The 15,128-nt window shown below is 42.8% G+C and overlaps 2 protein-coding genes across 4 annotated transcripts in view; both read right to left on the bottom strand.

The window, feature by feature from the left end:
* Positions 1-4,668, bottom strand: part of FYCO1 (FYVE and coiled-coil domain autophagy adaptor 1) — a 45,886-nt gene extending 41,218 nt beyond the window's left edge. For all 3 annotated transcript variants that reach the window (XM_030971827.1, XM_030971828.1, XM_030971829.1), the window contains exon 1: positions 4,415-4,668. The gene's annotated coding sequence lies outside the window, so the exon portion shown is untranslated. The remainder of the gene's footprint in view (positions 1-4,414) is intronic.
* Positions 4,669-11,023: 6,355 nt separating this feature from the next.
* Positions 11,024-12,028, bottom strand: XCR1 (X-C motif chemokine receptor 1). The gene has a single exon (XM_030943833.1). It carries the CDS (start codon positions 12,026-12,028, stop codon positions 11,024-11,026), a length of 1,005 nt encoding a protein of 334 aa, XP_030799693.1.
* Positions 12,029-15,128: the final 3,100 nt, after the last annotated feature.

Raw genomic sequence — 15,128 nt, 5'->3', positions numbered from 1 at the left:
AGCATAAAAACATTCACATTTCACAAATGCTTGGCAGAAAATGAGCATTTTTATAGTTAAGGACTCCTTACAGTAAAGCCTTTTTGTGGGAAGGCTCTTGTGCTCTAGGAATATCTGCATTTTACAGCATAAGAACACTAACTAATGACCTTCATAAAATACAGGTTGTACCCCTAACCTGGCAGAAGAGACTGACACAAAAGAATCAGTAAAGTTTTAAAGGTTTTTTTTGTGCAATCTTCTCTATTCTATGGACAACTGACCTACATTCATTCCATCCCTATGCCTTGTATTTGCAACCTCTTCTCAGAAAAAGATCAAAACTAGGCAACAGACAAGAGCATACAGTGGCACGATAAGAACTCCATGAGACTGAGTTAATTTTTAACCTCGAGTGGACAAAGCTGGCACCCTAACAAATTTTTTTTCATGCTGCACCTATCAAACTGGATCTCCACTCTAACGCCTGGCTTGAAACCTTTCAAAACCTTACACTGTACTTTGCCAAACAGGACAGATGCATCAAACTAGGGACACAGATTCCTGACTTGGAGAATATTGTTTTGTCTCTGATATTCCTTCACATCAATAACTGTTGAACAACATGAACTCAAATGACCACTTTCTGCAAACAACACCACAGGGATGACCTAGTACATATCTCACAAAGACAACCTTGTCTCAGCCCTATCTCATGATGACAGAACTTCCCTGTTTGAGGAAGCAGTCGGTTTACAAAGAGAAGAGCTCTCTTCTGATAACAGGAATTTTACAAGTATCGCTTTTAACAAATTTGTCTGCCCTTTTCCCTTAGGACACGCCACACCTTGTCCCATGTCAGGAAAGCTACACCTTGTTTACTAACATCTATCAATTAACCCAACCATAACTCTCCCAGAGACTTGCTTCTCTACACTTCTCCCATCCTATTTCACTCCCCCTGGGAGAAGGTACCCCTCCTGTCTCAATGCCTGTATGGTGAGCTGAAAAGACAGAATTCATTCAAGAGTGAAAAGGTTTTTTCCCCCTTCATGCTCTCATTTTCCTAAACAATTCTCCCTGTGTCTCTCCCTGCCACAAAATCTGCTCTTTCTCTCTACAACTCATACAACCATTTAAATGCCTTACACATTCTTCAAGCCAGGCACATGACACTCAGGTGCTACTCTGACTTCCAGCTGCAGAGGAGCATTTGGTGATTCATAACACTCAACTCGCCCATCGTACAAGCTTGGAGATGTTAAAAAATCTCTTTCAGGTCTCCAAAATTGGTCTCTGAGCCTTGTTAACTTCCTTAGGAAGGTTGGCCTGACTAAAGGATCTCAGCCACGTCTGAGACTTCGGGATAGTTAAAACCAACAACAATTAAATCCTGGATTTTAATGGGACCTCTCCTCAGCAGCACTTTTTACCTCTGCATCTACCGTTGCACACTGTCCCTCCAAGCTGAGGTTTCAGAAGTACTTGAAAAGGCTTCCTCCAGCTAATGGTTTTGGGAAGTCTGGCAGATGGGTGTTGAGCCTTGCCCACTTGTAGCACCTCATGTGTCCTCCCTCCAGCCAGCAGCTCACCAGAATAACTCCTGGCCTATATGCAGTTCCCAGTGAAATACCAACTTGCAACACTGAAAATTACAGGTTTTGACCACATATGTAGACCAAATAGAGGGTGAGGCAAGCAAAAACCAGGCTGAGACAACCCAAACTGACAGGCCACTGAGTGAGTCATGCTGCCCAGAGTCAACAGAAAGAATTCTTGTTTTCCTTCCTCTGTAGCAGGAAGAATGGCGTATTTCCTCTCTCTCTCTTTTCTTGTGAGATTTCTAGTGAAGGTCACCATTTCTGGGGGAAAGGGGAAATTTCAGAGGTAAAAATTCCAAAGATTTGGAAGCATTTGGAGGAGATGCCTGTATGAGACTGTCATGCTGGGTAGCTGGGAGGAGACAGGCTCTCAGATGACGCAGGCTTGGCACGAGCCCAGTTATTTGGGATATCCTGATCCAACCAGTTCACTTTCAAAACCTAAACTGGCTTGTAGCAGTAGCAAGACCATTCCTGTCCTCATCCTTCTTCCCAGCAGAACTCATTCAGAGGTTAACTGTTTGTAAATATCTGCTGAGGTCACCATACCACCAATCAACACAGAATACCAACATGGGCAAAAGTATTAAACCAAAAGAAGGGCATACAAGTCAAGGTCCTGTGCTTGCACTGAGATTCAGGCACTTTGCATAAAAAGTTCTGCTCTTTCTATCAGTGTTACGAACTGCAAAACCTTCTTCAGAATACATTTGGGCAAAGGATTTCAAATCATTACTATTAGAGAATTTTTGGACACAAACAGCTACCCCTCCACGAACAAAATGGAATTACTACATCAAAATATGAACTAGACTAGATACAAGCTGCATAAGTGTCCCTGCATTGACAAAACCAAACAAATAAACACACAGTAATACAAACAAAGAAATATACTAAAATGATAATGTGTAACAATAAAAACACTTAGGGTTCTTACAGTTCCCTTCAGTTTAATCATCTCAAAAACATGTAAAGAATAGTAGAAGAGTTTGACATTTATCTGACAAATAAACAATTGTTAATTTTCAAATGTGATCAACTAAGAAAAGCAAATAACAATCTGGGTTAAAAAAAATGCAGCATTACTTTTCCTTGGGTCTACTGCATAATTTCTGCAATTTCACAGACTACATCTTGACTAGTTTTCTCTCCCTAGTTGTTTCTTTAGGTCTCGATCATGCACCAAACAAGAGGAACCTAGCCTCCAGGATGTTAGGACAAATTCCTATTCCTTTTACGTAACCCTCTAGCAGTGGAGAGAGGGACTGCAAACATAATACACTCTTTCACTGTTATCAAATGGTGTACATAAGAGACTCCTTTATACATGAAAATCAGGCTCCATAACTAAGAGGTTCTTGTGAAGTAGTAGTGAAACCAGGTTTATAACAAATGCTGGCAGATATATATACTACAGATATTACATATGTATACTACAACAAGCAGAGCAAAATTGACTATCAGTTGTTTTGCACCACAGTATCTTAAGATACAACTTTTTAACTGCACCACAGTCTCCTAAATGTGAATGTTGGGAAACACTATTTGGAACGTCTAGAACATTTTTTAAATTCAAGCACTCCCACGAGGATCATTGGAAGACTCCAAGAAACTGCCTTGCACACCATAAAATCTGGAAAACATAAAACACACTACTGCATGGCAGTCGGAGAGAACACGTTGCCATGCTACTGACCAGAAAGAGAACATGTTTTACCCTGTAAGTTTCACCCTGCTTGCCTTCATGAGCATACAAAGTCAGAGCTGGATAAAATCATCCACTTTCACTATTCAGCTTTAAAGAAACAAAGGCCTGGTACTTCTCCCTCTGTTCAACTTCAAATTTAAAACTTCAAGCTTGGTTTCAAGTGACAGGCAAAACTAGGAGAGTGAAGTCTACAGCTGACCAACTCTGGGTGCCAAACCAACCTTGCAAAAATCAGCAGCAGGCTGGATGCAGTGACCCGGACAGAAAAGGCGGCCCTGTGCTCGGGCAGCTGCAGCACCAGGGGATTGACCAGCTTCCAGAACACGGCACAGCCCCTCCACAGCCCGACTCACCACCGCAGCACCTCTGCCCGAGTGGAATCCCGTGTCCAAAGGCAGCAGACAACCATTTCACTAAAACCTTGCGTTTTTTCCTTCTCCTTGCTCACTCTGGATTACCGGGATCAACATAAGCCGGAGGAGGAGGGCCGGCTGCAAACCCGGCATCTGCTCTGGAGACAGCCCCAGCCTCCCCGTGTGCCAGCAAAACCCTCTCCCTATCCATCCGCCGCAGATTTGCCGACACAAGGGCAAAGTGGGATTAGGGCCGCGGCAAATATTTGCCTGTCAGCACTTTACAGCGGGGTGAGGGCACGGACGCGGGCGGGTGTTTGGTTTCCAGCAGGGTGACTCCGCTCCCCCTGCAGCTGCAGGAGGGCAGAAAACAGAAGGCAGTGCTGATGTCGGCCTAAAGTCAGCGCTCACCGCGGGACGCGATGACACTTCAGGGGACTGGGTCTAGGTGGTGGCCCTGAGGGACGGGGACCCCCCGTTCCCGGGGGCTCCCAGGCGATGCCAGCCAGCATCCAGCCCACCCCAGGCTGATGTGCCCCCGCCATGCCCGCGCTCACTCCGCCGCTGAGCCGACCCGGGCACCCCCTAAAGCGCCCGGCAACTCTCGCCCCGCCGGGGCTCCTCCCCTCGAAGCCGAGCTCGGCGAAGCAACAAGTGGAAGCCGCCGAAGTCACTTCCCCCTCTCCCCGTCAGCTCCCTCCGCCCGCCGCCGCCTCCCCGCCCCCGGCCCCGCCGGGCTCCCTCGGGGGTGTGCGGGAGGGGTCGCTCGGTACCTGCGCGGCCGCCGCCGCCATGTCGCGCAGAGGCGGCCCGGGCTGAGGCTCCGGCGCTCCCCGCCCGACTACAACTCCCGTGAGGCCGCGGAGGGGCCGCCCCACACCCGGGGCGGTGTCTGGCTGCGGCGCCGGGGGTGGCCGTAGGTGGCGGGGGGAGAACGGCGCGGGGAGGGCTGTGGGGTTTGGAGCGGCTTTGGGGGAGAAATCGTCGCTTTCGGCTATAGCTGCAGTGTTGGGGTGGTTTCCTTTCGGGGAGGCTGCTGTTTCTGGTGACCTCACGCAAGTCGCTCTTTACAGAATCACAGAGTCCTTAGAGTTGGATTGGACACTGGAGACGCCTGGTCCAACCCCCTGCCAAGGCAGAGTCACCTCGAGCAGGTGACACGGGAACGCGTCCAGGTGGGTTTGGAATGTCTCCAGAGAGGGAGACTCCATGGCCTCCCTAGGCAGCCTGTTCAGTGCTCTGCCACCCTCAATGCAAAATTCTTCCTCACGCAGAGGTGAAACGTCCCTGTGTTTTGACTTATTGACCATTGCTCCTTGGCCTGTTGCTGGGCACCACTGAAAAAAAAAAAGAAAACAAACCCTTCATAAATTTTTGTTGTTTTTTTAATACTTTTTAATACAGTACTGGGTGTTGCTTTTACGACTATTCTGTATGGGGGTTTTCCTTTTTTTTTCCTCATTTGCACATCAGTTATCAAGCTCTTTGCACAGACAACTTGAGGCAAATGTGAAAGTCAGGCATGATAAATCTGGTGTGCAGCAGATTTCCTCTGTCTGCTCTTGCCAGGTGATGAAAGGAAAATCCTCATCCCTGAACTGAAGGGATGAGAGGACATAGTCTCAAGCTGTGCCAGGGGAGGTTTAGGTTGGACATTAGGAGGAATTTCTTCACAGAAAGGGTGGTTAGACATTGGAGTGGGCTGCCCAAGGAGGTGGAGAAGTCACCATCCCTGGAGGTATTAAAGGAAAGACTGAACATGGTACTCAGTGCCATGGTCTGGTTGACAGGGTGGTGTTTGTTTGTCATGGGTTGGACTCGATCTCAGAGGTCTTACCAACCTAATTGATTCTGTGACTCTGTGAAAGACGTAGGGAGAGATTACTATGTCCACAAAAAGTCAGAGACTGGCCTAAAGCAAGTGTGAAACTGGAACAAGAGGTTGTTTCCTGAGACAGGGTGTGGGGAGTACAGCGGCACAGGGTTCCTGACACTCCCAGCTCCAGGCTCCTACAGGCAGGCTGTTTCCTCTTTTCAGACTTTATCCCTCCCACAATGCATGGGATTCTCTGAAAGGACATTTCTTTCCCAGTGCCTGAAATAGGCTACTCTTGTTTTGCACTTGAAGTGCAAACTTGAAAAACTTCCTTTGCTTTTTTTCCCACATTGCTTTGGTAAATAAAAGATTTCAAATTAAACTTGTGAGCAAGCAGTTTGTCATCAGTTCTTGCCACAATGCTTGTGACCTTCTTAGCGTCATAAACATCAGCTTAAGCTGAAGAGCAAAGCATCAAATTTTCAAGAGTCTTGAGGAAATATGTATAGTACGTGATCACTGACATGTCATCATCCTTCACACATAAGAATGACTAAGTCACCTTAGGTTTTGGTGATTAATCTTCATCTAATGTATGTTTTTTGAATAGCTCAAAAGCATTTTAGTGCCCTCAGAAATGCAGGATATATGCATTTGGGATGCATGGGATGCAGTAGGATGTCTTACACTGTTTGGAAGCAACCTTCAGGCTTACTTTTCTTGGCACGCTTTGCTGAATGATGCAGCAGCGCCAGGAGCATCTGCTGAATATAAGTGTTTGTTTTCCATTGATCTCTAGGCAACTGGGTGTCTTCCAAAAGTAATCTCAGGGTCATCAGACACAAATAATGGTAAATCAAATGCCATGTTATTTCACTGCAATGGATCTTACTTTACAAATTTTCAAAAAGTCTGTGTGGAATTCTACTTTTCACTTGAAAATAATCAATTAGAATGGATTGCTCCTCTTTTTAATTATGTAGTATTTACTTTCAGAAATATTTAGTTACTGATGTTAAGTATTGAATTGTTGCCTGTTTATGTATACATCAATTTCTTCAGACAAAAACATGCTGTTTCCAACTAGGTCCATGGCTGACCAACACTTCCTTAGAATTTTCCATATTTCCTCATTTCTTGGCAATAGAAGATGTTAGAGATCTTTCCTTTTTGGAAGCTGCACTAGAAAAGACCCACATTGTCTGCTCAACGTGTGTTGCTTTCCTGTATGTTTACTCTGATAAAATTTATTGATTAACTTCTTCATAAACCATGATTGGCTAGATGGGAATTATTTTCAGTTTTACTAGCCAGGAAAGGCAATGTCAATCATGCCCCCAAAAGGAAAGCCTTTGCTGGGGAAAGTTTTCTCACTGGGTAATAGAGGTAGCCAACTCAGTCAACTAAAACAACTAAATTGCTGCTTAGTGGTCTCCTGTGCACCACAGATGAATGTTTTATGGTGGTCTCTGAATATGTGTCCATAGACGTGTCCTTCCATCTTCCTGATGTTATTGTTATATGTGCTACATGTTTTCTTTAAGTTTTTTGCAAGAGTTAATTGATGTTATATAATGACTGGAAGGGCTTTGCTTCCACTAGCACTTGAGGTATTTTATGAGAGTAGTTAACTCCCAGTTCCCCTGGTCACCCTCAATGGATTAACATACCATTGTAGCTAGACTGAACAACAGGCTGCTGTTCATCATCAGAAACCTTCTGTGACCGTGGGGAGAAAGCTTTGGAAGCACTTTTTGCATTTGTTTGCATTCTGTTTTGAATAGGTGGACAAATAATTGTCAGTAGGTATAAAGCTGGGAGCAGGAAACATAAAAAGAACCAGCAAAGCTCTGGAAAACATCTAGAGGCAAATATGGCATTTTAGACAAAGTGGCTGAGGAGCTTGGAAGAATATTCTGCTCAGTATCAGGTCAGAGACTGACATCCACCAGAGCACATCAGGTTTAGGAGCTGCCACTAATCAGAACTGGCTGCATTTCACTCCTGTGTGGACAAAGTAGGGATCAAGAATTTTGTCTGGTTTGGTGCTGGTCCAACTGCACCAACAACAACATGGGAGAGCCAAGACATAGACTCGACTGTGCAGTTTAAATGAAACAGAGTCTTTTACATACATCTGTATGGGTGGCACAGGGATAAAGAGCTCTTTTTTTTTTTTTTCTTCTATTTGTTGGAAGAAAGCAGCATTGTTTGGAGGAATGAAACAAACTCAAATATGTGTTGGTTTTGTTACCTGAGCTGTTTCTGAATATGGAGAGAGTACTCCACTCCTCACACTTTTCTTTGTCCTTCTCAGTATTTTGCTTCTGTGGATGAACAAGGGCATTTTCAGCTGCAGAGTAGCCATAAGGAGAAGATAGAGTAGAATTTTATTTATGGTTGCAATAAACTCAAAATTTTAAAACCTTGAGAATATGAAGGTTTCCTGACTCTCAGTGAAAACACTTCTGGCAGTAAAGTACAGGCTGTGCTTTGCCAAAAGTGCACACAGTTATGCATCTAATTCTTGCTCTGATTATGATCAGAAGCAAAATTTTCATTGATTTTAGTGGAAACAGGATGTTTCCTTAAACATGGGGTTAGGGGTCAGCTTTGCCAGGAACGATCTTGGATTTCGAGTGGACGAAAATTTGAACACAGCACAGGCATGTGGCCCTGTAGCAGTGAGGACTAACTGTTTATGGGCCTGTGCTGCCATCAGGCTGAGGGAAACCTTTATTCCACTTTGCCTGACATTATCGTGGTCACTGACAATGTCTCAGTACTGCAGGTCTCGTGATCTGCAGTGGAGTATCTAGTTTTGGGGCCACCAATGTAAGGAAGAGACACTGACTGACTGAAGCCAGCCCTATGAAGGATCACCAAGATGGACAGGGAGCTGGAGCACATGATGTATGAGGACACTAAATTGGCTGGGATATGTTTAGGCCCAGGAAAAAACAAGGTTTAGGAGAGATCTGATGGCTCTTTTCCATTCTCTAATGTGAAGACACAGAGAAGGCAAGGAAAAAGCAACATCACTAGGCTGCAGCAAAAGAAATTTTGTTTGTGTGGAATCAAAAACATCCACCATAAGAGTCATTAAGCATTGCAACAAGGACTCAGAGGACTTGGAGTCCCTGTTCTTGCAGATTATCAGTTTGACCAGATAAAGCCCTGAGTGACCTTGTCTGATCAGGCAGATAAAACTTCTGTGAGCAGCACGGAGCGGTGGATCACCTCCAGAAGTCTCTTCCATGCTAAATTAACCTATGACAATTTACAGTTACTTCTTCAATTGAAAATACCTTAATAGGTTGTTATCAGAGGCTCAGAATAATAGTCACAGGGTAGAATTCCATTGGATTTCTGAATGTTTATTAGTACTAATTCCTTATATCAGGAGGCAGCATATCTACATTCTGAGTTACTTTGTTATGGCAGCAATACAGTTGGGTAATACCAAGAATTCTTTTTACATACTCAGATACACTGTAATATATATAAAAAATAACAAAATATGCTGAAGTTACAAGCAGATTTAAATAATTTGCTAAAAACTGGGCAGAGCAGGGTCATTTCAGACTTTGTGCTTCTATTATAATTCTCAACTTTGTTTTAGACAGATGTAAAATATATGAACAACAAATATTTCACAGTCATGTCGCTCCAAGACAATGAGTTGAATGACAGCTTGTTGAAATTATGTAGGTGTATGAGACCTTCTTGTACTCATGGTTATAGTATTTTCCTCCTGTGGAGATTTGCTGGCACCAATGACGTGGTCCTGGCTTACCAGAATAGAAGAAATTGGACCAATTTGTCCTTCAGTAATTTATCTCTTCAATAATTGGTGGTATTCAGTCCCCAGCCCAAAGTCTCTTGAAGCCACATTCATTTCAAATGAAATTCAAATTCATTTCTTGACAGGAAGCAATAGCCAAACACTGGTCTCCACCACAGCCAGAAAAAAATGACAACTTCTATCTTTCCATGGTTTGTCTGAACACAAGTGAATTGGAACCCTGTAGAATTAATGAGTCCCCTTTTTAATTTTTTACATTATAGGCAGTTACTGTAGTAAGTGAGATACCAGGACTGATCTGTTCAGAAAGGTGCATCTGATGATAAGGGACACGATATAAACACTTTGTTCTGGCAACTAAACCAAAGCACAAACTAGAAATTATGGACAAGCCCTAGGAAGACTGTATTGATCTATGTCATATATGTCACATTCTTATGCTTTTCCTTAGGCATTCTTGCTTCTGGGTATAATCAGAAATAGGATATTGTATTATGGGCCTATCTGAGTTTCTCCTTTTTGTAAACTACACAGCAGCTGTGAAGAATCTGTTGTCTGCTCCAGATAATATTTAGAGGTCAAATGAAATAGTGTAGAAACAGCATAGACATTTTAAGACAGATGCCCGAAAAGCCAAATTTTGGCTTAGAACCATTGCTAAACCATTGCTTGGTGCCACTGCAAAACTACTTTGGCTTTCTATATAAATGCTGGGAAAATAAATATTCTTCTTTGCAGGGACTTTGTCATTCAGCTACACTGGAGTATGTACTATATGTTACACTGCCTGGGGTTAAAAATACCTATTGAGCTAGAATGAAGAAGGGTATCAGTTTATCTTAAAGAAAACCCCAAAAATAAATTTTACAAATAAAGCAAACAATTTTTATCCTGCTATTTAAAAAGCCATTTGTTCTTGCACTATAACCTATTTATAAGTTTAAGTATTCTCAGCACCATGGCAAAGGGAGAAAAGGAGGAAAGAGCAAATATGCTCCCTCTCTGCTCAGGAGATGAGCTGTTGATTTGCTGCAATCATCTGAAACCATATTCAAAGACTGGAAGAATCCTGTGGCAAACAGCAGTAACAGAAGGAAAACTGATATCCTAGTGAAGTGTCTGCTTAGCATCTGTGTTCCTTCTAGGGCTCTCCTAAAGTTATCAATTTCAGACCCAAAAGACTACTTTCACACAAAGCTAGTTTTATATATATGTATCTATCAGAAGATAAAATAACATTTGCCCTGAGAACTTCAGAAACTCTGAGGTCTTGCAGCTATTGTCAGAACAGTTAATCCAGAGACATCTCTCCCCACAAAAAAAAGACCAATGAGTAAAATGATAAACATTGAAAGGCATTAAAATTTACAAAAAATACCTATGTGTCTATTGCTATATACAATCCAAGTATTTTAAGTCAGGTAAGAAAGAGATATGCAACAACTTTTATGTTAAAACCTATGTTTTAATGCCAAAGGAAAAAGGAATTTTTTAATTTTCAAAAGAGAGTATAAGTGAGAGAAAATCCATCTCACTGTTCAAAAAACTGTGAACTTAAGACTTTCAGGTCAGTAATTTCTTGGCATTCTCATCTCTCCATCCCACTGCAAATACATTTTGTTATTTTCCATACACAGCATATTTGCAAAGAATAAATTTGTGTATCTTTCTCAGGGAAGTGCCTCTAAGAATTAGAAGCTATCCTTAGCATGAAAAATCTAAAAGTTCATTCAGGATTAGTCCTAATAGTTAGGTCTTGCTTCAATAGAGAGATGTCCCTTCACGCTGGAATGTGCCTTCATAGCAGGTCCTGTGGCTGGAGGCTTGACCATTGCTGCAGTGTAAACACAGACTGCATAACTGTGCCAAATGCCTCTTGAACTTCACTCCAACAAATACATAGAGCACAGGGTTGAGGCAGCAGTGGGAGAAAGCAATTTGACGGCTGATGTGAAAGGCAAGGTTGGAGTCCTTCACATACTGACAGGTAGGCGGTGGAAAAGTAGTCAGGAAGCTGAGGATGTTGTAGGGTGCCCAGCACAGGAAAAAAGCTGCCACAATAATGAGGATGAGTCTCACAGTTCTGTGCTTTCTGCGAGATCTTGCTCTAAGCAGGATTATGAGTATCTTGAAGTAACAGAATAGGATGACTCCAAAGGAAAACAGGAAGAGTACATTTCTCACGTAAATGTCCACCTTTTTCCAATTCCCATTGGCATAGTCACAGAACCTGTGCTGTTCCAAGTCTTCTTGCACTGTGGTGTGAATCACCTCAGGAACCACAATTAAGATGCTAACAGTCCAAACAGCCAAGGACACGAGAACACCACAGCACTGCGTCTGGGATCTCAGAGTTGAAAGTGGGTTCACCACAAACAAGTATCTCAGGATAGTCATGAGAGTCAAAAAGAAAACACCGCTGTAGTAGCCAATGGAGAAAATAGCATTTGATGCTTTGCAAAGGAACTCACCAAAAATCCATCCAAAGGACTGGTCCACTACCCAAAAAGGCAGCATGCAGGAGAAGACTAAATCAGAGATACAGAGATTCATGATGAAGATGTTTGTTAAAGATGTAAGGTTTTCATATTTCAGTAGGATCCATAACACCAAAGCGTTTCCTAGCAGACTGAGGAAGAACACCAGAATGTAGAGGACAGCAGTGAGATAGATGTTAAATATGAAATAGTCACCCATTTCACAGACGTTGGTTTCATAAGGGTATTCATATGAGGCATTATCATCTAAATAAAATCCTTCATCCATTTTTCTATGCAAATCTTGTGCTGTTCTCCAGCAGCTACTTCAAAGGACTGCAACGAATCAAATCTTTTGTGAAAATCAGCTCGATAACTAAAATCCTGCTGTGGAGGCTTCTGTTTTAAGACAGAAAAAGCAGCAGTGAAACTCTTCATTTGGGGAGACAAAGGACTCATTTCTTCTTATGACTAGAACATGAACAGGTAGATACCAAAAACTTGCTGCAAAGCCCTCAAATACATAAGTCAGAAATTCAGTTTCTGAACCAAAATGTTTGGTGACAACTTTCAATTACCAAGTTTCTACTGTATGAATGTGCATTGTTTTTTGATAGAAATGTCTCAGGTGCCAAGACTTTCAAATATGCTAGTGTTTTTTTCAGTTTTCTAGAGTGATATCCAACCCCTAAGCACTTCATTGTATAGATGATTCTTGGTCACTGCAGTTCTGCACTGTAAACCTAAAAAGCTGAGCAGAACCAGTAGCAACAACTGTAAGCACTAAGAGCAGGAAAAGTTGGGTTTCTTACAGATTTTTATCTTGAGGTTTGTTGATATCTAAACATCTCGATAGCTGTGGCAGAAGTGTCATCTTGCTGGGTGCTCTGTGCACCTCTGTGGCCTGGTGATTCTCAGGGATGCAACAGAAGCAGAGATCACATCACAGTCCTTTTCTGGGAGTGCTGCCTCTTTGTCTATATGCAGGCAGGAATCTAATCCCAGGTCGATGGTGAGTTGAAACTGGCCAACAGGATCAAAAGTTAGTGGGACTGGGAAGATGGCATACAGTCAGGCCACAGTCGCCTAATTTCTTCATGGAATTAACCTTAAAAGTAGGCACAGAAAAATCAGTCATACCTCTGACCAGTGGTTTAAAGTCTAAATACACTTTATCCTAGAAAAAGGCTTATTGGCATCACCATGTTTGGATCCTGTTTTGACTGAAGCAAGTGAGAGACCTGCCACTGAGTTCCTTCAAAGTACAAAGAAACCCCACAGCTTGGGCCAAATTTTGCTGGTGACATTTTCCTTTTTTAATTAGTGAAGGAAGAATCTGCCTTCTACAACTAGACAAAGACATGCTGCCTTTGGAGGACAGGAGATCTATGTCTACACCAGGAAAGCATGTCAGGGAGCACTCCTGGCTGCCAGAATTTAATGCCATCTGTGGGGGTAGGTGGGTAGGTGGTTCAGATCAGCCAGAACATGACACAGGCAGCACAGGACAGGGACCATCTATCCAGTGGGCTGTGATCAGTGAGTTTTGGAGGCAAGAGATGTGTAGCATTCAGTACTGTGACAGCAAGTGGCCCTGGAACATTTACCACCAGAGTCTCAGTTCTAACTGGAAAGATATTTGTGGCCCTCAGTTTATGTGGCCCTCAGTATTTTAAAACAATGCTGCAGTTTTCAGGCATGCAGGGTAAGTCCTTGCAAAGGCACTCATCCTCTCTGGTTTTACATGATAGTACAGATAACATTTAAGCAATGAATAGTTTAGATTGAGGTCCTGACCATCACTGTGTTGTATTTTAGCTCAGGCTGAGATATGCTGCTCCTAAGGGAGCAGAGAAGCCTCTTTGTTAATAACCAAGGATCTCCAGGGATGAGAGGACAGTATAACCTGTGTCTTCACCACTTACTCTCTCCTTTTGTGCCGACTTCTCAGTGACAGCAAGCCCCAGGGCAGGTCTGCCCACAGGCCAGAAGCTTCACAGCCAACAGGGCTGCTCCTGATCTCTGCCACAATTGCTGCTGGCCCCTGACATAGGAACCTTCTCACAAAGACCTCAGGCCTGATCACTGCCTCTGCCTGGGAAGTATTCTGACCTGCACATGTCCTGTCCCTCATCACATCATGCCATTCTACTCTTCATACCCTTGCTGCAGGGTAGGCAGTAGTATCTGCTGGGGAGCTTTGCTTGCCCTCCTGCTTGCTGTCAGGAGCTAAGCAATACTTGCAAGGCAGAAAGCACCATTTTACAAAGGTGTTTTGAGATTATGTTGGATAACAGTTAACTGCCAAAATAAAGAAATATACCAACACATCTATTTTCTTCACAGTTCAGATGACAGGAGATGGTAAATAGTTTCAGCAGTCCAAATAGTTTCTATTTTTCTCCATCTTCCCCAAGGACACATGCTGAGTGTGCAGGCACTTGATTCATGCTGGCAGACAGCTGTGATTGGAAACCCTGTTAGTAACTCTTGCTGTTTCCCTCTCCAAATTTCCACATGCCACGGAATCTTACCCACCTGACCCAAAAGGCTCTGTCTTGCACTTTGGGAGGAGCTAGAGGAATGCTTGGTTACATGGGGACAGGTGTCCTCTCTTTGATTTTGTGTCCAGCATTTCCAGAGAATGTAGGAAAATCTGTGAGGTAGCTTGTTCCTGGTTGATTTTTAATGCTGCAAAGTTAGCCTTTGGATAATGCCACATTTCACAAAACAAGTTCATTCATCAAATGACATCATACCTGGTGCAGGCTCTGTGGAATTACAGATGGAGGCTCCAGCCTACAAAGCATCAGACCTTGTGGATGGTTGATCAGGATTATATGCTCTGATATTATGTTTATATCAGCTGAGGAGCCCTCCATCAGGTCAGTGATGGTAAGGAGAACCTTGCAGGAACCTAAGGCACTTAGATATTTTTCTTTTTACCTCAAAACCCCTTAAATCAAAACCTGTAGTTTTGTTCTACTGTATTTTATCTTCTCCATTTCAACTCTACAAGTAAGATAAGCTGTGTATGGATTTTCAATTAAGATATATGCGAAGGAGATAAAAAATTATGTGATTGGATCAACAGGTAAAAAATATGTCAGTGTCACACAAGAAATACAAATCATGCAACTGTTTTAATGTATATATAATGGTACAAGTGAGAGCAGAAGTTGATTGAAAGAAGGAAATTACCTTAATTTCAGTTGTCAGGACAAATAGTAATAGGGAAACACATCATACAGTTTAAAGTAATTTCTGCCCTTCTGAAGAGCACTCAGCAAGGCATTCAACATTCATTTCCATTTTATCCAGAAAAACGGCTTTTCAGAAGCAGCTCCTTTGTCTTGGAACATCATATTAAAAAAAGATTCTAATACAGA

This window comes from Camarhynchus parvulus, chromosome 2 (genome assembly GCF_901933205.1).
Source record: "Camarhynchus parvulus chromosome 2, STF_HiC, whole genome shotgun sequence".
NCBI lineage: Eukaryota > Metazoa > Chordata > Aves > Passeriformes > Thraupidae > Camarhynchus > Camarhynchus parvulus.
This window is presented reverse-complemented; position numbering and strand designations above follow the sequence as displayed.

What these genes read in the sequence shown, in the direction of transcription:
- XCR1 (XM_030943833.1), bottom strand. Translation starts at nt 12,028, where the DNA reads ATGGATGAAGGATTTTATTTAGATGATAATGCCTCATATGAATACCCT.